This window comes from Setaria italica, chromosome V (assembly GCF_000263155.2).
Source record: "Setaria italica strain Yugu1 chromosome V, Setaria_italica_v2.0, whole genome shotgun sequence".
NCBI lineage: Eukaryota > Viridiplantae > Streptophyta > Magnoliopsida > Poales > Poaceae > Setaria > Setaria italica.
In genome coordinates this window covers 40872966-40894356 of record NC_028454.1, presented here as the reverse complement: position 1 = coordinate 40894356, position 21391 = coordinate 40872966, and the positions used below count along the sequence as shown (strand labels likewise).

Sequence of the window (21391 nt, the reverse complement as noted above, 5' to 3'; positions counted from 1 at the left end):
ATCACCCACCCGACGAGTACAGCCTCTTCTTCGCCAGCTGCGCGCCGGAGACCAAGGTCACCATGAAGGTCCGCACCGACATGTACAACACCAACCTGGACGGCAGCAAGGATTACCTCTCCGTCGGCATGGCCTCCGTCCCGGCGATCTACGCCTTCTTCGCCGCCTGCTACGTCGCCTTCCTGGCCGGCTGGCTCTACATCACCCTCTACCGCAACCGCCTCTCTGCGCACCGCATCCACCACCTCATGTCCGGCCTGCTCGTCGCCCGTATGCTCTACTGCATCTCTGCGGCCGAGGACCAGCACTACATCCGCACTGCCGGGACACCGCACGGGTGGGATGTCATGTTTTACCTGTTCCAGCTCGTGAAGGGTGTCATCTTGTTCGCTGTGATTGCGCTGATTGGGACCGGGTGGTCGTTCCTGAAGCCATTCCTGCAGGACAAGGAGAAGAAGGTGCTCATGGCGGTAATCCCGCTGCAGGTCGCAGCTAACATTGCTGCTGCTGTGGTCGGTGAGACCGGGCCATTCTTACAGGGATGGGTGACATGGAACCAGATCTTCCTGTTTGTCGATGTTGCTTGCTGCTGCGCTGTGCTCTTCCCAGTTGTGTGGTCGATGCGCTCTCTGCGGGAGTCATCCAAGACAGATGGGAAGGCAGCCAGAACCCTTGCCAAGCTCACGCTCTTCCGCCAGTTCTATGTCGTCGTGATTGGATACTTGTACTTCACCAGGATCATTGTCTATGCCCTCAAGACAATCACCAACTACAAGTACAGATGGGTGAGTGTTGCGGCTGAGGAGGTGGCCACCGTGGCATTCTACATGTTCATGTTCTACATGTTCAGGCCAGCGGAGAGGAACCAGTACTTTGCTCTTGATGACGATGAGGAGGAAGCTGCAGAGATGGCGCTCCGTGAGGAGGAGTTTGAGCTCTAGATGACCACGGGGAATGCCTAACGACATGGGAACACAGCCATCTCCCACTCGACTTCTCGATGTGATATTGATCATACTATACAGATTCAGGGTTTAGCTAATATTTGTCTATGTATTATGGTATCAATCTTGTTTCGCTCCTCCCTTTTAGCTTTTGAAGCTGCCGATGAGACTTGTGATAACCAGATTTCTTATGTTGCAAAGTAAGGGGGGATTCAATCACTGTTATCATTTTGCCAAGTCTCGGTTTCGGTCCTTGCTATTTCCATGTTTTATTTTGACTACGAATGAATTACTATGTGGATGACATTGATAAACATCTCGGTGCTGTGACCTGTAAAGCTAAGTCATTGCTGGGTGGCTGTTGCGATTTAGGGGGTGTTTGGATACCCCATGCTAAACTAGCACCTGTCACATCGGATGTTCGGATGCTAATTAGGAGGACTAAACATAGTTTAATTACAAAACTAATTGCACAGATGGAGTCTAATTCGTGAGACGAATCTATTAAGGCTAATTAATCCATTATTAGCAAATGGTTACTGTAGCACCACTTGTTAAATCATGGACTAATTAGGCTTAATAGATTCGTCTCACGAATTAGACTACATCTGTGCAATTAGTTCTGTAATTAAACTATGTTTAATACTCCTAATTAGTATCCAAACATCCGATGTGACAAGTGCTAAAGTTTAGCACGGGGTATCCAAACATCCCCTACGTGCAAAGGGTATACAGTTCTTCAGAGCTGGCGTGCTTGTTCTTGCATCACTATCCGGCTGCTGTGATTCTTATGCGTGATTGGGTACCAATGAGACCTACAGACAAGACAACCACAGACAGCAATCACTGGCAAGTGAAAATAGGCCCGTAGAAGCATTTGTTTGAAACTCAGCATACTTGTTGATACGTGCTGTAATTCGCGTGATCCATCTATCTGGCCCTGGAAGCAGTAGCCATGCGTGAGCTATCCTGCTCCTTTGTTCAGATTCCTCCTCTGAATTGGTTCTGAATGTAGCTATTGGGTGATCATCAGGTTCTGTTGCAGTGTAGGCTGTTGGCTTTCAGGTAATGTTTATCTTGATTGTTTTATATGTTTAATTGATAACCCGTCTCAGTAATCTGGAAGTTGTTGTTGTGGAGTTCCATTCATTGCCGGGCTTTCTGAAAGCGAGTTTCTGTCTTCCTGATACTCTCGATACCTCAATCTGAACAACATATGATACGACAAATGTAGAGCAGACATCAGGCTGACAAGGGTGGTACAGGTACCCGAGCCTCGTTTGAGGCCCGGCAGGATGCGTTTTCTATAATTGCAATTGTCTTTCTCCCCCTATTTTACAGTGAGTTCCCCACTCCAAGCTGGTGTGCGCATTGCCCAAGCTTTAAGGCCAGCTTTGAACTGCTTGCCCGAGCATGGTAACTTCCGTCTCCACTTCGGGGTCTTTGTGCCTTGTTCAGCCCGGCCGGCACGCGCTTTCCAAGGAAAACATGCCAAAAGAGAACACACGCCTGCTTCCACTTGACCACTTCATCCTAAATTCCTAACGATCCCTCGTAACCCACCGTGCGCCGGCACTCCGCCTACCCTTGCCCCGGACGCTGTCAGGAGCAGCAAGACCTATAGCCATTCAGTTGTGCATTCAGGTCGTCAGTCAAGCAAGGAGTCCACAAGTCGGCAGGCAAGGTAACGCTTCAGCGACTTCATTGGATGCCGTCCATCAAGCATTGGAGGGTCGTCGTCAACTTCGACTCCATCAACGCACCTGAACCGTTTTTTTTTTTCTTTCTAGAATACGCAGGAGAGCTGCGCATCATTCCATTAAGAAGAGATAAAAGTATTAATACAACGCGGGTCTAAACCGGGCACACGCACACGGTAGGTGATTCAAAGGGCCGATTACACGAGACTGGAGCTCCTAGAAATTAAACCACCACCTGAACCGGTTTACTCTCTGTTTTAGGTTGCTAAACAGTGTTTGCTTAATTTAATCCATTCTGACCGGCCCATGCTATTTAGGACCGAGTCTCCTGCTGTAATAGGCATCGAAGAAGAGAAGAACTCAAACCCTAGAGTAGAGTAGCTTAGCAGTAGAACTCCCGTCATCCTGGCGGCTATCTGTATTTGGGTTGTCCCCAACTTATCCCTGGTTCAGTAAACTACTGCAGTTGCTCTGCTAGAAATCCTTCTCTGTTCTTGCGATTTTGCTCTTCGATTTCCCAATCTCGCCACTGTTTTCTTTGTTTCCCTCCTCATTCTTGACAGACCCCGATTCACCTTTCCTGACTCCTGTCAGCTCAGCCGCCTGCCGGACGCCACCGCGTCCGCCTGTTTCTTTTGCCAACGTGACAACAGGCGCCGGTGGCCTCCATCAGGAGGCAGCCTACGCCGGCGTCCTCCATCCCCGCTACTGGGGTCTCTCAGTTAAGTGGTCATCAAACCAATGACATATTTTCCATCTCCAGGGCGTCATATGGTACAAATAATACCGTTTCTGGGCCTCGACTGCCTGAGGCAGAATAATAGGCTCCACCGTTTCAACAATTTTGGTTACATGGAGGACTACTTGAAATCTATAGGTGGTAATTATTTGATTATTTCTCCACACGGTAGACCGATATGTACACAGTATACTGATTGTTTTGCTTCAGCTTTTCTGTCATACTCTCACCTCATTTGTATGTCTACCCTCTACCCGTTTCAGCACATGTTCAGAGTTCAGGGGGAGTTTCAGTCGGCCTTGAGCTTCATCGATGGTCTACAGAGGCGGAGCACGCACCGTCTCACCAGTTTGAGGGCCTCATCGATGATGATCACTGGAAACGCCACGACCAAGACCAACATCCACTCGTTGAAGCTCAGGGGCACGATACCGAATGCCGATGCGAAGAAAGGTACATACAGGGTCAAGAAGTGCAGATCGAACGACACTGCCATGGCCAGGAGGAGCCAGGGGTTGACCCAAGGAGGCATGGTCAGTAGGCTTGCATCTTCAGACAGCGCGTTCAAGGAATTGAACATCTCGATGGTGACCAGGACGGAGAGGGAGATCGTCGTGGCCTTCGCCTTTCCCTCAGTGAAGTAGTCGCAGGGATTGGCGTCGAAGGAGAACACACGGTCCCCTGCGGTGAATGGTTCTGCATTGAAATCCTCCCAGAAGGAGCACTGGCCCCAGTTTGAGAGCTGGCTGTAGGTCACAAGAGTATGGCCGTCAGCACCCAGATTTATCCCCAGGAAAGATCCGTGTGTACCTGATGACAAATGCACCAACTGTTGCCACACCAACATAGAGCCCAATGACTGCTCATCAGACAAGAATTCAGGTTACTGCAATTAATCCAAATCTGTGAATCTTCGCTACAATTGTTCCTACTACTGCCCCTACAAGGCTACAAGTTTCAGGTGGTGGTAGAAGAGCATACCATGTAGCGGAACAAGACCCACGCACTGATCAGTGAATCTTCGCTTTGGCGTGGAGGTTTCTCCATGGTATCCTTATCCGGTGGGTTGAACCCCAGTGCAGTGGCTGGTGGTCCATCAGTGACAAGGTTAACCCATAGAAGCTGGACAGGAATGAGCCATTCTGGAATGCCCAAGGCAGCTGTAAGGAATATTTAGGCCACCTCACCGATGTTTGATGATATCATGTATCTGCAACAACGGTTCCTGATAGTAAGTGCACCACTGTTCATGCTATTTTATATTATAAGTATATACAAGCAATTGTTTTGGTTTATTCATACAAGAAAATAATGGCATGTTAAGGTATAGCAACTTGCATGGTACAACTTTAACTGGAACCAGGACTAGATGGCGCTAAAAACCTTATGAATGCTTTCATGTTGTTGTAGATAGATCTTCCTTCACCAACTGCTGCAACAATTGTTCTGAAATTGTCGTCTGCTAGCACCATATCAGAAGCTTCCTTAGCAACCTGGAAATATTTTTTTCTTTGATTTTTGAGTGATATGAAGTAACGAAGTGCACTATGAAGCTACAATAATAGCTGAGACACATTATTTAAGCGCTAAATACTGGTAGCATACTGCAGTCAGTCAAGGCTAGCGAGGAGGTTCTGAACTTAGGTTTTCTTCTGGTACAATGGATGATGCCCACAAGATATAGGGAATATATGCAAAATAAACTGAAGACCTGAAGCATATTTCTTTCTACATCAAAAGAGTCAGCTTAATTCCTTTCATCAGAGTTGGTCCACCAAGTGTTTGTTAAACTAAAGGGAAGGGGGGAAGGCACTAGGAAAGATACCTCCGTGCCAGCAATGCCCATTGCTATGCCAATGTCAGCCAACTTCAATGCAGGGGCATCGTTAACTCCATCTCCCATCATTGCGACAACCTCACCATCTTCTTTTAGCAGCCTCACAATCTCTTGCTTGTGTTTCGGCTCAGCCCGGGAGAACAGAAGCCCCCCTTGCTGTCTCAGCTTAGATTTCTTATCTAGGAGGGATATGAACTCTCTCCCTGTGAAACTCTTGCTGCAGAGGTCCTCATCCCTGCCGAAAACGCCTATTTCCCGACAGATAGCCTCAGCTGTCTCTTTGTTATCTCCAGTTATCACTATGACACGGATGCCTGCAGCTTTACATTTCTCAATTGCTCCAGGAACCTCTTCGCACGGTGGATCCTGTCATATAAAAAAAATCACGTGCCATCAGAGTCCTGCTGTAAATCGCTGAATTGTATGACAACGAACATAGTGTTAGAAATCTAGGCATAATTCGGTATATTTTAATTCCAAAATTATACATGTAAAATATTAACATTATCGTGACTAAAGTGAGTGAATCAGAATATGTGCATGTGTTCATGTTTAACACAAACTTAAAGTGAGCCAAATCTCCTAGATTCAGTCCGACCGGTGAGGTGAGATGTGGTTGTGACTCAATCACCTAAAATCCCACCCTCCCACCTGGATCTGTGGAGAAAACCCCCCTTTTCCCAGTCGATTTCACAACAGCGAGGGTTGCAAGGCTTTGTTCTTGTGTAAAATTCCATGAGCTATGTGTGATTCCAAACTGTGGTGGTGACGGCGGGAGACACTCTTGGTGAGGGTTGCAGAACTAATTTCTGTGTAAAATTTTGTAGCCAATCCGTGTCTTAGGCAGCGGTAGACAAGCTTGTAAGACAAATTGGGGCGGGTTTTACCCAAGCCGATCTTACAAAGCAACTATGGTGAACACGGGTGAAGGTGGTGAGAAGGTCTTGTACGCCACTGCTATGGAAGTGGATGGACTTCGTCACACCCTGGACAAGTTCATGCAAGACTAAGATGCCCAGAACAAGTCAATCCAAGGAAGTTTGGACAAGATCCTGAAGCTCTTTGATGATGTTGCTGCACAAGCTACAGATCCAAATTTGCCAGATCTAGGTTCCAATTTCAAAGGTAAAAACACATCTGCCAGATCAAGGTTCCAATTTCAAAGGTAAAAACACATCTGTGCAACAACAATCCATGAATTACTATGTACCCCACCTACACACTAGCAATGTACAAAAAGCTCTGCACTTTAGAGATGATGCTCAGTTACACAACAAGTAAATTTATAGAACACTACCTAGTGCTAGAGCTAAGGGAATCCATCCTGGCCAAGATCAGTACCAACAACAATATGTTGCTAATGAGGGTCAAGAAGAGAGGATGGAAGAATATGATGATGAACAGTACTATGATTATGAGCAGGACTGGGTTGCTCATCCTTGGAATATTCATGAGTTTGAAGAGCCTTTTTCAAAACAACAGCCAAGTTCTCAAGCCAATATAACCCATACAATTTACCCTTTCAAACAACAACAACAACCTCAAAACAACAAGAGACAATACCACCGCCAAACCAATATCACTGCACAACAACAATTCTTCAGAGACCATAGACAGACAGCAACCACCTCCAATCCCAAACTACAACCAGCAACCACTTCCAAATCCAAACTACAACCAGCAACCACCACATCATTTGATAGATTGGCAGGAGTGTAGACAGGAGCATCATTGGGTCTCATGGAAGTCCTGATGGCAAACAAAATTCAAAATAAGCAGGTAAAACCGACCTGTCCATACTGCCAACGCCAATAGGTGTTCTCTGCACAATTTGCTTGGTATGGAGGAATTAGTAGTATTGATGCATGTTTAAATCAATGGGGCCATACTTGACATAGATTTACACAGGTAATCACTTATGTAATCCCACGGAAAGTGGAATCTCTCTTAGAAAGTCTGCCAAAAAAGGGTAACATGTCTTCCAACTCCTTTCCCTCTTCTTGATTTGAATGGACAATATGCTTCGAATTGCTGAAAACATATATTGGAGACATTGAGGAACTGATTCAATCATGCAAGACAAATGGATGTATGATTAGTCAATACTGATGAATAGAGGCCTCGAAAAAATAGCATGCGTGACAAACCTTCAAGTCACCATCCTGTATCATGTAGTCTTTGGTCTGTCTATGAAATTGACAACCATTATAACCTTGTGGCAGATCAAACTTTTGTTGCAATGAACGTGAAAGCTAGGAATTAGAAATCTTATAGTGGACAGAAACCTGCAAAATAATTTCATAATTGTTGGAGCAATTTTCTGCTTGCATCATGATCAAGTCGGTAATCAAATTACAACCACCAGCAGCTTAGAAAATAGTAAGAACCAATTATCGTAGAACAATGCACACTCCTGTGTCACAATCACATATCCACCTCCCAGGTATAGCTTTGAAAACTGCAAAACATTAGGAAAATTACTTCACAATCCCAAAAGTGGTGATATACTGCTGTCGCTATGGCACATTCGTGTACATTATCCTAAGGACTTAAACTCATATCCTTGCATCATCCCAACATCAGGCAAAGTAAACATGAAGATCAAGGAACGAGCAACTTATTATACCAAATAACACAAAAATGTCCTATAATGGTAATAGCCAGATAACACAACATTTATGAGTAGGCCTGTAAATTCAAGTGGCCTAAGCTCCAAAAACCTTCCTTATATAAGCTAAACTTGTCGCTAATCATAGTTAAAAAAATACATAAAATTTTTGCTCTTCCTACATTCTTGTTCTTTCCTTTTTCGCACAAGCTAACCTTGCAATCAAATGGCCAGGGAGCATATCTACTGAATAACTTGTCACATACAACCATGGAAATATTTCACTGTGGGCTAGATTGATAGGTAGATAAAAATCCAAATGATAAATTTCATCTTGACCACAGGTGCTGCTGATCATTACTAAAGCCTCTTTTTTTTTCTTCAACAATAGTCTGCATTTGCTTCTCGAAGCACCTGGAGCAAGCCAGGTAACATGTCAAAACCAAAAAGACAATCTTTTGTGCTGCACAATCAAATTTGTCCCTTAGGTAGAGCATATGAAATGTACTGAAATAAAACTTTTGTAAGCAAAAATTATAACCCTTACGCAAATAAAAGATCTTGTGGTAATGTTACCCAGCAACTAATAACTTATATTCCATTTTTGAACCATGTCCATCATGTTCTTTAGCCTCCAGTAGTGTCTGTACCAAATGTAGAGTATCAAACAACATACCAGAAAACCAAAAGCATGTAAAGAAAATGGGAAACATTTCGAGTATTGTTGTGGCTATGATTCGATATGGAAACACCATTTCAGAACTAACATATATTATCAGAAGACCATTTGTACTTCTGAATAAGATTGCATTCCATTCTTTGTCCCTTGAAAGGGCTTTTGTTACACGCAGCAAAAATTAAGGTCTATATGCACACACTCTGCAGCCTCTGATTATACAAATCTACTGGATCTCTGCCCTACAAATCTAATAATTTTGTTTGACTATGTAATGGTTCAATGTAAGGCACTGTAAGCTGTACTCACAACAAACTCACTTCAAAATTGATCATAACAACACATATCAACGTAGGTAAATGCAGAAAGAAAAATTGAGACCAAACCATGAAATTAATTCGGAGAACGTGAAACAGGAGCTGTGCATACATAAATGGATTAGATTTCTGTTTTGATCTTGAGCAGTAGGCAGACACGGATTTTTTTTCGAAAGGCACACACGGATTTTTTTTTTCGAAAGGCAGACACGGATTTGGTGGAGGCCTGGAGGGAGAGACTGCAGCAGCTGAAGATGCCCTGGTTGCGTGGTTCAGTTGCTCTGTTTTGCCACAAGAGGTAGAGGTGGAAGATGAGGCCGGCGACCGGCAGCGCGTGTGTCTGGGCAATAGTAGAGGGCCAGCGCTCGACGCCCCGTGCAGAACTTCGCTGCTGCTCTTTAGTCTTCTCCTCCCCACTCCTCACGCATGAGAACAGTCTTCTCCGTTGCCTTCAGCTTCCGATGCACGCTCGGTGGGGCTGGTGGGGAGATGGTGGGGCAGTAGCGCTTCCTGGTCGTGGCTGTTGGTGAGGGCAGCGTGAGGAAGTTGAGGCCTGCCGAGTCGTGGCCGGAGTGGCAGATCAGGTGGCGACAACGCCGGCAGTGAGGAAGAATATGCTTGGAGGATTAGGGAGCGCAACACCACGGAGGGAGGAAGGGAGCGACGCTTGGATTTAGAAGCAGAGGAGAGCGGTGGTGGCTGCGGGAACTGGGAAGTGGCGGATGGCGTGGATGGGAGTTGGGAGGCGAGTCGCCGTCGACGCGACGAAGGATGACGGTAGGAGCAGCAGCAAGGGAGGAAAGGCGTGGAAGGCCACGAGAACCTCGATTTCGTCGCGAGGCAAGGACAGCATACCTGAACTGGAGGCCTGGACACGCACCGAGAAGCCAGAGGCAGCCGCTTTGAGCCCATGATAACAAAACATTTTGTTCTTTCACCATGCACCACATCAAAATTTAGAAAATGAAATGGGGTCACATACTAATTAACACAGGGAATTCATGAGATTAACCAATTACTGAACTGGAAATCTCTATTGGCTTACCTGGGGGAAAATATAATAGTCAGGTATACAATGTCTAGGTAATCATCCTGTTACAATTTGAAATGGAAATTTAAAGGACAATTTATAAAACAAAGGAAAGCCTCGTCAAGAAAGAAAGGACAATTCTCTATGACTATCCTGTCAGATATTGGTCACAACGAAAAAGTAAAAGCATATTTCTATTAGCTCAGCTATTGCTATTTGTTACCATGATGGAATGAATAACAATGCATGAAACCAAGGATACCAAGGCAGGTGGAGACATGCAGATATGCCTACTGGATTGACGGTACCGGGCGTTGTGGATCCATCTACAGAGCGCAAGGAGATGGGGGACGGTGGTGTTTGGAGGGAGGCACCCGGAACGGGCGGTGCGGACGGAATGGGGGATGCAGGAGGCTGCGGAGGAGGCGATGGCGAGAGCGATGCAGGATGCAGGAGGTTGCGGTGTGGGTTTGGGTTCGGATGGCAGGATTGCGCTGCGGCAAGGCTACTGCCACGCTCGCGGCCGCCGCCCCATCTCCGGGGGCGATTGCGCATAGCTGAGCAACCGGACGCGACGATGCCGAGGTAAAGGGATCAGCATGCTTGAGGCGTGCAGGGGTGGTGGAGGACCAAGGGGTTGAGCCGAAGCGCCGGCTTGCAGGAGGCCGGCGACGATTTGTCGCCTCAACCTCCTCCATCCCCTCGGCCTCGGGTCATCCATGGTAAGTATGGGCAGCGCGCTCGGCGAACTCAACCGAGGAGAAGGACAACAACGGCTATGGGGCCACGCGCCAGCGCTGCCGTCGTCAAGGACACAGATTGCCGGAGACGACGGGGGGAGGGGAGGGCGACGGAGGCGCGGAGGGGAAGGGAGGAGGGAGAGGAGAGGTAAATAATGGGCGCGCACCGACGAATCCCACGGTCAGCGTCCACGAGTCCAAGAAAGATTATATTCTGACCAATGCCCTTTTTTTTTACCGCGCGAGATTGACGCAATACTGTAGCATACGTACCTGAATTCCTTCACTGGCAAGGGAATTTGAGGTTTCTTACTGTTCTTTTTGAGTTTTCATACACATATTTTGACATACTTCTAATATGTATTTATGTTTAGATACATAGCAAAAAGATGAATAGTAATTTGAGATGGAGGTAGGTAAAAAAAATACAACTCTCGTTTATCGAGGAGTCCAACAGTTTCAAAGACATTTTCAAATAGATTTTGTATGAAAATATATTACATGATATTTATTTTGTACCATTATTTTGTATAAATTTTAAAATAATGTATAAATTTGATTAAATTTAAAATTGATTTAATTCTTGGGAGCGAGAATTTGTATTTTTTTTCTAGGACGGAGGAGGGAGTATACAGGTGTATTACTGTCTCGAAGCTTCGCAGTCCTGTGTGCTATTGGTGACAGTCGGCCAGCAGTGGTGGCTAAGGGCGCGCTCGGTTCCAGCCATACGTCGCCAACTCGCCACGCCACATGTGAGGCGCTTGGTTTCCGCGTAACCTGCGGCGCGCCACACGAGAGCTAGTGTTTTTTCTTCGTTATTTCTCGCCACGGCTCGCCAAAGCTTAGGCGCCCGTTTTTAACGCCACAAAGTGCGGCGGCGCCGAACCTGCGGCGTGGCAGGTTGCGGCCAGGAACCAAGCCCGCCCTTAAATCAATCTCTGTAGGGGCTCTATTATTAGGATAAACAACGTAGCGGACAGAGGATCCCTTGCCGAAGTCCTCTCCGGTGTTTAAGCCACTTTCCCCTTGCGCCGTTAAGAAACACAGCCGATGAATTATTTGCCAGCATGATTGTGATCCATGCCCTCCACCTCACACCAAAGCCCATATGTTCCAGCACCTCCATTAGACAGTCACAGCGCACAACTCCCTCCAGAGTTGATCATCTCCCGTATCAAACTCAACGCTGCACTTAAGTCGTGGTCCTGCTGACTTGCTGACTGTTCGCTCCATTCACAAGAGCTCTCAAAGCTGACCTGACCGGACAGATGCTCTTTTTCTCGAGATTTCAGCCTTCCATGGCACAACATAATTCAGCAAGCCGCCAGCATCACGAGGGAGGGATAAAGTCCTCTTTAGACTTTAAACGGGTTTAACCACATCAGACAGCCATGTTTCATCACCATATCAATCAAACTCCGATACCCTCTCCGAACTACAATTGGATAGGATTTAACAAATTTCTTGAAATAGAGAAAAAAAAATGGTAATAGAAAACTGGAACTAAGCAAAACAGAGTTCTTGGAACAGGAAAAAGAAGTGTTGATGAAATTTGTGACTCTCGTTTACGCAACTAACCATGCGATGTTTGTTTCATGTCACTTTTTTTTTGCTGTGCCCTGCAAGATCTTGGCAGCTGAATTCTAAATATACTTTTTTTTTTTACGAATCAGGCAGGAGAGCTACCAATTATATTAAAAAAATGAAATCCAGCAAACAACAATGCAACAAGACCCAAGGGCCGACCAAGACCGTAAGACCACCGCAACTAAAAAAACTACGAACCCAAGATCACCAAAGCTCCCACACATGTCTTATCTCTCCGCAGTCTAAGTAACCACCGCTCAACCTCAATCCGACCGGCGCCATCGATTCTGAATATACTAGAACTAGAGCATAAGTACGCAACAGCCGGGTACGCACGTAGAGCATCTGCCTGTCCAGTCGCATTCACGGACGATCGGGTCCGGTGCGAGTTTGTTGAGCGATCGCTGACCAGCACGGCACGACGACCAGGCATCGTACGCATGCATGCATGCATGCATTACATTAGCATATCCCCGGTCTCGAAGAGAAATTTCCAGCGGCAAGTGCACAGGAAACAGTTTCCAGACGCAGGTCCTGCCGTCTCGGCATCGGCCTCTCTGCCTCGCCGGTTTGGTACGGTGCCGCTCATCTAAACCCTCCGCCGTCAGGCCGTCCACGCCGTGCTGCCGACCGCGTTCCAGTTCCAAGAAATCTGTTTGCCCAACAACCTGCCTCTGCAGAAGTTCCGGTTCCAATTCCTGCATGCAAGTTGTTTGCTGCAATGTGATGTGATACTGAACCGTGTCAAACTTCCTCTAGAACAAGCTAGCTGCGTTGCAGAAGCAAAAGAAAGAGAGGTCAATGAAGTAGTAGACTAGTAGAGCGAATCAGAATTCAGAAGTCACGAGACTTGTGCATGGACGAAAGCTAGTTAATTTAAGACCCTCCGGTACCGGTATGAGATGATGCACCTAACTGTAACCAACCTCTTCTCACACGGGGTTCATATCTAACTCCACCTATGTCCATGTTATGTACCACATGACTGCAATAGAAAACACTATGTTGATGATGGATCACATGACGAACGCCAGAGCAGATGAGAAGATTGCAGAGTTGTGCATTTTTGTTCTTTCCAAAGTTTGGACAAAGGGTTATGCGTTCTTTGTTTGTTTCGATGTGAAAAAGAAGTGAGATGATTCTTTTTCTTTTTCCCCCCCTTTTCGTTTTGGCACCGCCGAGAATGTACTTGCAAAGCACAACTCACCTGAAAAAAAGGCAAGTGCGTCAGAGAACACCCAGAACGCAACAGAGTCCACCGATGTCTTTGGCTCTTGTGAGAATGAAGATTGACGAAACAACAAGGTTACAAAATGGCAGTTAACTTTCATAATCATTGCCCTAAAAAACGTTTATAACCATTGGAATTTGGGCAGACAAAAAAGAACAAAAAAATTAACGAAAAGCTAGTGGATCCAAGCGCGTGTATACCCGTAATAAAACCACTTATTTAGCTACAAATCACTGGAGAAAGAAGAAAGTGAAAAAACCATGAACAATCACCACCTATTCGACTACTATGTCTTCCTTCATCACTTCCCTTTTGCACGCTTTGATTTCCTCCATGGTGATCGAGCTTCGACGACGATTGCTTTCAAATGTACATATACGCGCGCATATGGTGGGCGCGCGATCACCTCCGCTTGTTCTTGCTGCCGAGAACGAGGCTGAAGTAGAAGAAGAGCCGGAAGAGGAACCCCCACGCCGCGGTCACGAGCAGGCACTCCCACTTTCCGAGCTGCGTCACCGCCGCCTGCTGCAGCACGCCGCGGCCCGTGACGACGCACGTGTCGACGCCGATCCCCACCCCGAGGGCGGAGCTGATGGACGCGAGCACCCGCGCCTTCACGGCGTCCGGCAGCGCGGCCAGCGGGGAGTTGTCGAAGATCTGCGCGCCCCGCACGAAGCACTCGCCGCTCCGCCCGAACTCGTTCTGCAGCACCCCCTCGAACGGGTACTTCACCAGCGACAGGTAGTGGAACCAGATCCAGTACCCCGGGATCCGGTCGCGGTTGATGAAGAAGCCGCTGAATAGCAGGAAGTAGGCGAGGATGGCGACCACCACGGTGTACCCGATCATGACGTGCGGTATCACGCCGGAGAGGAACGTGACGAACCCGCTCCCGGCCCAGAACGACGCCAGGATGGCCAGCGTGTAGAAGGCGAACCCGGGCAGCCCCCCCGCGAGGCCGACGGCGAAGAAGGTGGTGAGGGCGAAGGAGAGGGACAGCACCACGAGCGGCGGGAAGGAGACGATGGAGTTGGAGAGCACGTAGGAGGCGCGCCGGTACGCGCCGTACGCCGTCTCCCGGAGGAAGACGTAGCGCTCCTGGAGGAACACCGGGAGCGCGTCGGCGCAGGTGTAGAACATGGTGGACATGGCGAAGGCGAAGAAGCCCAGCCGCTCCTGCGCGCCCTTGGGGGACTGGTCAAGCCGGAAGAAGACCGTGGCGAGGATCGCGCCGGTGACCACCACGGCGCCGAGGCGGATCAGGAAGAGCTCCGGCATGCGCCGCGTGTTGATCGCCGACCGCCTCGTCAGCACCTTCATCTCCACCCAGAACGGGTTCGCGTACGTGCGCACCGACGCCGCCTCCCCGGCCACGTCCGAGCCCGACACCAGCTTCCCACGCGAAATGCTCGCGCTGATGGCCTCCTTCAGAGACATCGACGACGGATCGGCGCCCGGCAAGCCGGGGCTCGGCGCGTGCGTGCGCTGCCACGTGCGGTGGAAGTCGACGAGCGGCTTGGTCCCCGTCGGCGACGACTCGAACTCGCGGATCAGGTCGAGCGCGAACTCGGCGCGGTTCTCGTCGTCGGGGACAGGGAAGCCGAACTCGGCGAAGTAGGACGGGAGGGCGGAAGGCGGCCCGCTGAAGACCGTGCGGCCGCCGGAGAGAAGGATGAGGCGGTCGAGGAGGCCAAGGATACGCTGGCTCGGCTGGTGGATGGACGTGATGACAATGCTACCGCTCTCGGCGATGCGGCGGAGCACCTTGACCACCATGAACGCCGACGTGGAGTCGAGCCCCGACGTCGGCTCGTCGAGGAACAGGAGGATCGGGTCGTGGATGATGTCGGTGCCGATGGAGACCCTGCGGCGCTCGCCCCCGGACACCCCGCGGTGGCCCTCGTCGCCGATGATGGTGTTGGCCGCCGCGCGGAGGCCGAGCTGGTCGATGAGCGCCTGCACGCGCGCGCGCTTCTTGGCCGGGGACAGCACCCGCGGGAGGCGGAACTCGGCGGCGAAGGAGAGCGTCTCGGTGACGGTGAGCATGGGGAACAGCAGGTCGTCCTGCATGACGTAGGCGGAGATGGACTTGAGGATGTTCCCGGTGATGGGCTCCCCGTTGAGCGTGACGGCGCCCTTGAGCGCGCCGCGGGAGATGCGGTTGGCGAGCGCGTCGATGAGCGTGGACTTGCCGGAGCCGCTGGCGCCCATGACGGCCAGGATCTCGCCCTCCCTCGCCTCCCCGGAGACGCCGTCCAGCAGCGCCCTCGTGCAGACGGCGTTGACGCGGTCGGGGCGCCGCTGCAGGGGCAGCAGGCCGGGGCGCCCGCCGCCGGGCTGCTTGGCGCGGACGCTGTAGATCAGGCCGGTGAACGACAGGCGGAACTGGACGGAGCGCCCGATGGGCGCGCACTCGCCGTCGCCGTCTCCGACGCCGACCCCCGCCGCCGCGGCACGGTCGGGCGTGGTGGGGAGCGGCAGCGGGAGCGAGAACACGGACGCGGAGCCGTCGTCATCCGCTGCGGCCGCCGCCGGGTCGACGGTGGCCGCGCCGACGAGGCGTAGCATCTCGGCGAGGGACGGGTTCCGACCCCTCTCCCTCGCCGGCGGGGGCGCCGGCACCGGGGGCGAGGCCAGGAACGGGAGGCGGTCGTGCACGGCTTGCGCCATCGCATGCAACGCAAGCAGCTAGCCTCGATCGGCCTAGCTTAAGTACTACGTGCTGCCGCGCTGCACTTTCTCTGCCCACTGGCGCAAAAGCGAAGCCGAGTTTAAGTAAGGAGCTACGAGGAGTGTGGCTTTCAGGACAGGAGAGGACGAGGAAGCCGGTGAGGGTGGGGTCGTCTGCGCGGTGGCGCTTCTCCGAGGGATGGTTACGACTTGGGGCCGAGGCGTGGAGCTCAAGTTTTAAAGGCTGGTGGCGCGAGGCGTTGTCAGCGGAGAGCGGCGGTCGTGGTGCGCGGGGTGGTACTGGTACGACGTGTGGGCTGATGTGGGAGGAGACGATCGCGCGGAGAGAGAGGAGGGACCGAGGACGCCGGGGTTGTGGTGCTGGGCTGCTGGTGTAGGAGGCGGGATGGTGACCAACGCGCGGGCGGGCGGGCCGGTGGTGGCGCCGGGGGTCAGAGCGGGGATGTGGTTCGGAGGGTGGGTTAGCTGAATTCCACGTCGAATCGGTGCGTTTTAGGTTGGGTGGGTGATGAGAAAACGAGGGTTTTAGGAAGGAAACGGCAACTTGGCTCGTGTATTCTTTGATTACGAGTCGAGGGGATCTTCTGCGGTGTTGCATGTACCAGACACGTTGCTATTCTAAGCATCGGAGAGGAATGGCTGGTTCGGTGGCTTGTTTTATATGTACATCCTTTGGCAGACCACGGGGTACGGTTAGCTCGTCTAGATCTTCTTGGCTTGGTTAGCGTAAATATGGCATAAGCTGTGATCATTGGCTATGTTCTAGAGAGCGTGTTGATAGGAAAACCGATGGAAATAGTTCGATACTCGTTGACCGCGATTCAATGTTTGAATGTCAGAGGATGATGTACGGTACGAGTTGGTTAGCAAATTTCCCGAAAAGGGTGCTAGTAGAAAAAGGTCTACTATGTGTGACGGCAGGTGGGGTATGTAATAAGGGGCGTGTCCCGTGTGTGCCGTGATGGTAAAGCAAGGGATTTGGTTAAGAGGTTAGAACATCTGGCTACTGGCTTAGACCAAATACATCCATTTGAGTTGTCACCCCGTATTACATCTATTGGCATCTATTCACAAGTCACAAGTAGCAGTATCTACTGCACCGCGCACAATGAACTTTCCACTTTCCAGGATTGCTATATATTGCTACGGCCGTATAAATGCGTAGGCTTCCTTTTGCCAGTATGTACATCACTCACAAAGTCACAAGCCGTAACGCGCCCCATATGGATATATGCAAATGCAAGCAGCAAGCCTACGGTAAAAGCCTATAAAAACGCTTTCCCCTTTTCCGGATAGGAAAGCCGAAAGCAACAGATAACCGCGGTACATCTCAGACGTCAGACCGGGGCACTCCATAAATTCTCACGCGGCCGGCCAACGCAACGTCGGCTCGCGCGCGATGGCACCCGCGTGCTCTCGCGGTGTATAACCCCCGGAGCCCAGAGAGGAAGAGCACGGGCCCGTGCCGCGCTGGCAGGTTTAATTCCCGCTGCGTTGCGCCCCTTCCCCCTCCGCTGCGTTGCCGCGGGCGCAGGGTGGCGGTGCCTTTTCTTCGCATTCGCGCCCCCATCTGCCGCGCCGCAGCAGCTGGGAACACCAGGCATCACGCGACGCCATCACTGTGCCCAGTGCCACGCGCGGCGCGGAACCGAGGCCGCCGCCGCCACCAACCCCCGCCCGCTCGGCGCTCGCCGTACGCGCCCGCCCGCACCTGCCGTCCCGTCTCGGCACCGTGCCGGTGGCAGCCGCCCGCGGAGGGCACCACTGCTTCCCGGAGCTGGCATGGCAACCCCCTGTGCGGCGCGGCTGAAGCGCGTGCCGGCAAGACGCTGCGGGCCATGCAGAATGGCCCGCCCAGCGCCTGTGGCCGGCCGGCCGTGCAGGGGACGGACACGCCGCGCGTGCAGCTTGCCTGCCAACCAAAACTTGACTCCTGCGCTAACACCCACACCCTACAACATCATTGCAGGTGCCCAGTGGGTAGCCGTGTGCACTAGCACGAGCGGGCTCGTGGTGTCGCTTGGCACTGCACTTGGTAGCCGCCACCCATACCATCTTGGATTGCCGAGGGAGCGCCGTCACTCACGTTAGAGTGAAATGGTGCAGGCGGGAATGGGGCCATCCATCGGCGATAAGATATCGATCTTCTCGACAAGGGCCTGAGGTTCGCCCACAAAAAGGGAAGGAGCTGAGGTGTATTATTCTCGCAGATAATTTTTCAGACCCCTTGAAGACTTTGGGACCGTACCTTTCGGTACTTTGATGGTAGAATCAAAAGGTAGTAAAAGACGTTGAGGCGGCATTTTCATAGCTCATGGTTAGCCCCCAACTTTAGATTGGAGATTTGTAGATGATAAATGTTCTCCTAGTTCGTAATTAATGTTAAAGTTAGTTGTAGGTACATCGATGCATGTCAACGTTGTGCTAGGGCATCTGAAAATATTGTTTGACACTTTTCATACGTATCAACGCTGTGCTAATGCATCTGAGAACAATGTTCGACGCTTCTCATCAACCAAGGATTTTACTATCCTGTGATGTCAGTAATGTAGGGAAGTTACTAGAAAAAAAATTGTCTCACAAATCGCAACAAATTCTTAAAAGCATCGCAATCCATTGCGGAGTAGTATGTAAAGATAAAAAAAATAGCAAGTAAAACTGAGCGATAATTAACACCCCCTCCTGCACAAGTGTGTATCTCGTTCTGGACATGGCACGCCATACAAGAGGCGGAACCCTTCTCTATCACATTCTGATGAAATTATGAGAATATAACACAAATGAAAAGGCTCTCAACAGCATATCTAACGGTTTCACTTGTTCACCTCTGCTCGTATTAAGCTTTAAAATTTTTACTGCAGCTTGTCCAAAACAAAATACATATATATACATAGGACTATAGGAGCAATTTACCATAATAAAGTTGTAAACTAAAATCGACCAGCAATATCAGAACTGACAAATACAAAATAGTACTACAAAGGTGCCGAATAAGCCACGAGGATTCACTACTGATGCTGTTTCCGGTGGTGAACTACAAACTAACTCCAAAAGCTTCAAACATGACTCCAAAAGATTTTTTTTTTCTTTTACGAAGAAAATGAACAAATTTGAGGACAATACTATCAGCCTTTTCAAACTCCTACGAACTAGTTTCTGTAATATGTGAAGAATTAGAGAGGTTAGAATCATCAGGATGTGTACAGAAATGTATAATACATTGAACCGATATGAACACATGTTTTAACGACATATACACTTGAGGTCTGGCTGGCAAAGTATCTGACAGACTGACACAATCCCACCCAACATAACTCTGAGCAGGTCATTGATCCCAGTTTAACGATCACATAGAACTCAAATGGATGAAGACTAACACTAATAGCCAGCCATAAAATGGCATTAGAGCACAATGTGAGACTACGAGAAAATCACCTACTTGTATGAATTCTGTCCTGGAGACCTATTTGTTTCATGTAACAGTAATTTTCTCCATCTAACAAAATGAAACACTACTTGCAATGGCGACATGCATTTGTGCAGCACCTCCAAAGACCAGTGCAAAAGAGGAGGGCAAGGAGTGGCGCTCACCAGGGCATTTTACGATGCTCGTGCCAAAAAATCATCCACAGCAAGAGATGCATCACCATGAGAAACAGCGTTCTCAGGTTCCGGCATGTGCAAAGAAGTAGAAGAAACCTGTCAAAAGTAGTACGAAAACAATGTGCTGATTCAAAAATCACTAGGCAGTAGGCAACAAACACAATGCTCAAGCTTGGTCCAAGGTTTACATTTGTGTCTATATGTACTTCGCCATTATTCTCTACTGAAAGAACAGCACCATGTGCTTTTAACCATTTCTTGCATTCTTCCAGTCCATCAGCTCCATTAGCCTCACAAACTTCATCAATTCCCACAAATCCCAAAACTTGTGCAGCGTATCTGACTGGTATAGTTGGGCGATATGATTTTGACATGCATTTTATAGCCTAAAAGCGCATTCGCTCTGCATGCAGGTCTGTAATCCAAGAACACAACAGAATAACATATTAATATATGTGTGGTTGAAAGAGAGACAGTTGAAAAGGACAACAGATACGAGTGTAAGCGCCTGAGAGAAAGATCATCTTTACCCGTAAGACATGAGTTTAAGTTGGGTGCCACCTTGTATAATTTGAAAAACAGGACATAATTGCCAGATGAAACAGCAGAACGAACTTCAAGGGCATGCTTGACAGTTGGTCTTTCTTGGCTTCCTTTGGCAAGCTGAGAGCAATAGATGCATCAAGGCTCAGGTAACAACAAAATTAACAAAATCATATATCCTCCTATTATGCAGTGGCAGAGCAAAAATATCAGGGAAGGGATACAGAGTTAACAGCTCTGCCTTACTATGCAACAGATATACCTTGCCATCGATGAGAGCGAGTCTCTTTTGCTATTAGAGTGCAGCATGGCGCATAGCAAGTTCTAAGCGGAGAATTCAAGGTTACAGCCCTTGACTCGTCCTCCATATAACCTCTTTAGCTGAGATTGGCACTGCAAATGTTGTGAAGAAAGTAATTAAAAACCATGCTTCTTATTTATTTAGTCACAGTTAAGAGATACCAACACGTCAAGCAACCAGGATTTCAGTTATAATCTAAATACAACACTTGAATTTCACTGTGGCCAGTTGCCACCCAAAATCACTGCTCATCAATTTGAATTCAAAATTTATAAGTAGCATCTTAGTATCTTACTATTCAGTTGTTTGTAGTACCAGGTACTCCCTCTGGTTCTTTTACAAGGCATTTTCCCATTTTGCTGCAAAATATTATGTGTGAATTTATTGATGGTTTTCCCTGTTTGCCCTTGTTGCATATTATCACTCCATCATTTATAAGTAGCATCCTAGTATCTTACTATTCTTTATACTCCCGCTGTCCAGAAATGATAGGCGTATTTGAACTGTGGAAAAGTCTTCCAAAATAGATTTTGAATTGTAATTTCTCTTATAATACAATGTCAATTGCTAAAGACTCAATATTATTTCAAAATGATTTTGAGTATAAATATATTGGTGCATATTTTATACACTAGATGTGCTTATAATTTAACTAATTATTGGAAACTGACTTTTCCTGGTCAAAATACTCATCTCTCTTTCAATGTTTTTTACTTGGGAGTCATATGTTGAAATAATGAAATGGAAGGAGTGACACCCTTGGGCCTAAATACACTCAATGTTTAGCACTCAAATATTCCTCGTGAGTTGTGTAGGCCTTGTGGGTTTGTTTCCCTCCCACTAG

The 21391-nt window shown here is 48.8% G+C and overlaps 2 protein-coding genes, 1 long non-coding RNA gene and 2 pseudogenes across 3 annotated transcripts; 1 reads left to right on the top strand and 4 right to left on the bottom strand.

The window, feature by feature from the left end:
• Window positions 1-6: 6 nt before the first annotated feature.
• Window positions 7-1196, top strand: LOC101780020 (protein GPR107). Its single transcript, XM_004970443.2, has one exon. It carries the CDS (start codon window positions 63-65, stop codon window positions 939-941), a length of 879 nt encoding a protein of 292 aa, XP_004970500.1. The 5' UTR covers window positions 7-62; the 3' UTR covers window positions 942-1196.
• A 2312-nt stretch (window positions 1197-3508) lies between these two features.
• On the bottom strand, window positions 3509-6220 carry LOC101773286 (annotated as a pseudogene).
• Window positions 6221-6400: 180 nt separating this feature from the next.
• On the bottom strand, window positions 6401-9670 carry LOC111257373. Its single transcript, XR_002677762.1, has 2 exons — window positions 7368-9670; window positions 6401-7251 (listed from the first exon to the last, which is right to left on the bottom strand). It is a non-coding gene; the product is annotated as an uncharacterized LOC111257373 (long non-coding RNA).
• Window positions 9671-13452: 3782 nt separating this feature from the next.
• On the bottom strand, window positions 13453-16409 carry LOC101779622 (ABC transporter G family member 6). Its single transcript, XM_004970442.4, has one exon. It carries the CDS (start codon window positions 16077-16079, stop codon window positions 13812-13814), a length of 2268 nt encoding a protein of 755 aa, XP_004970499.1. The 5' UTR covers window positions 16080-16409; the 3' UTR covers window positions 13453-13811.
• Window positions 16410-18905: 2496 nt separating this feature from the next.
• LOC101779229 overlaps window positions 18906-21391 on the bottom strand; it is a 5976-nt pseudogene continuing 3490 nt past the window's right edge.

Excerpts from the sequence above, each read along its gene's own strand:
- LOC101780020 (XM_004970443.2), top strand. The coding sequence starts at position 63 with ATGAAGGTCCGCACCGACATGTACAACACCAACCTGGACGGCAGCAAG.
- LOC101779622 (XM_004970442.4), bottom strand. The coding sequence starts at position 16,079 with ATGGCGCAAGCCGTGCACGACCGCCTCCCGTTCCTGGCCTCGCCCCCG.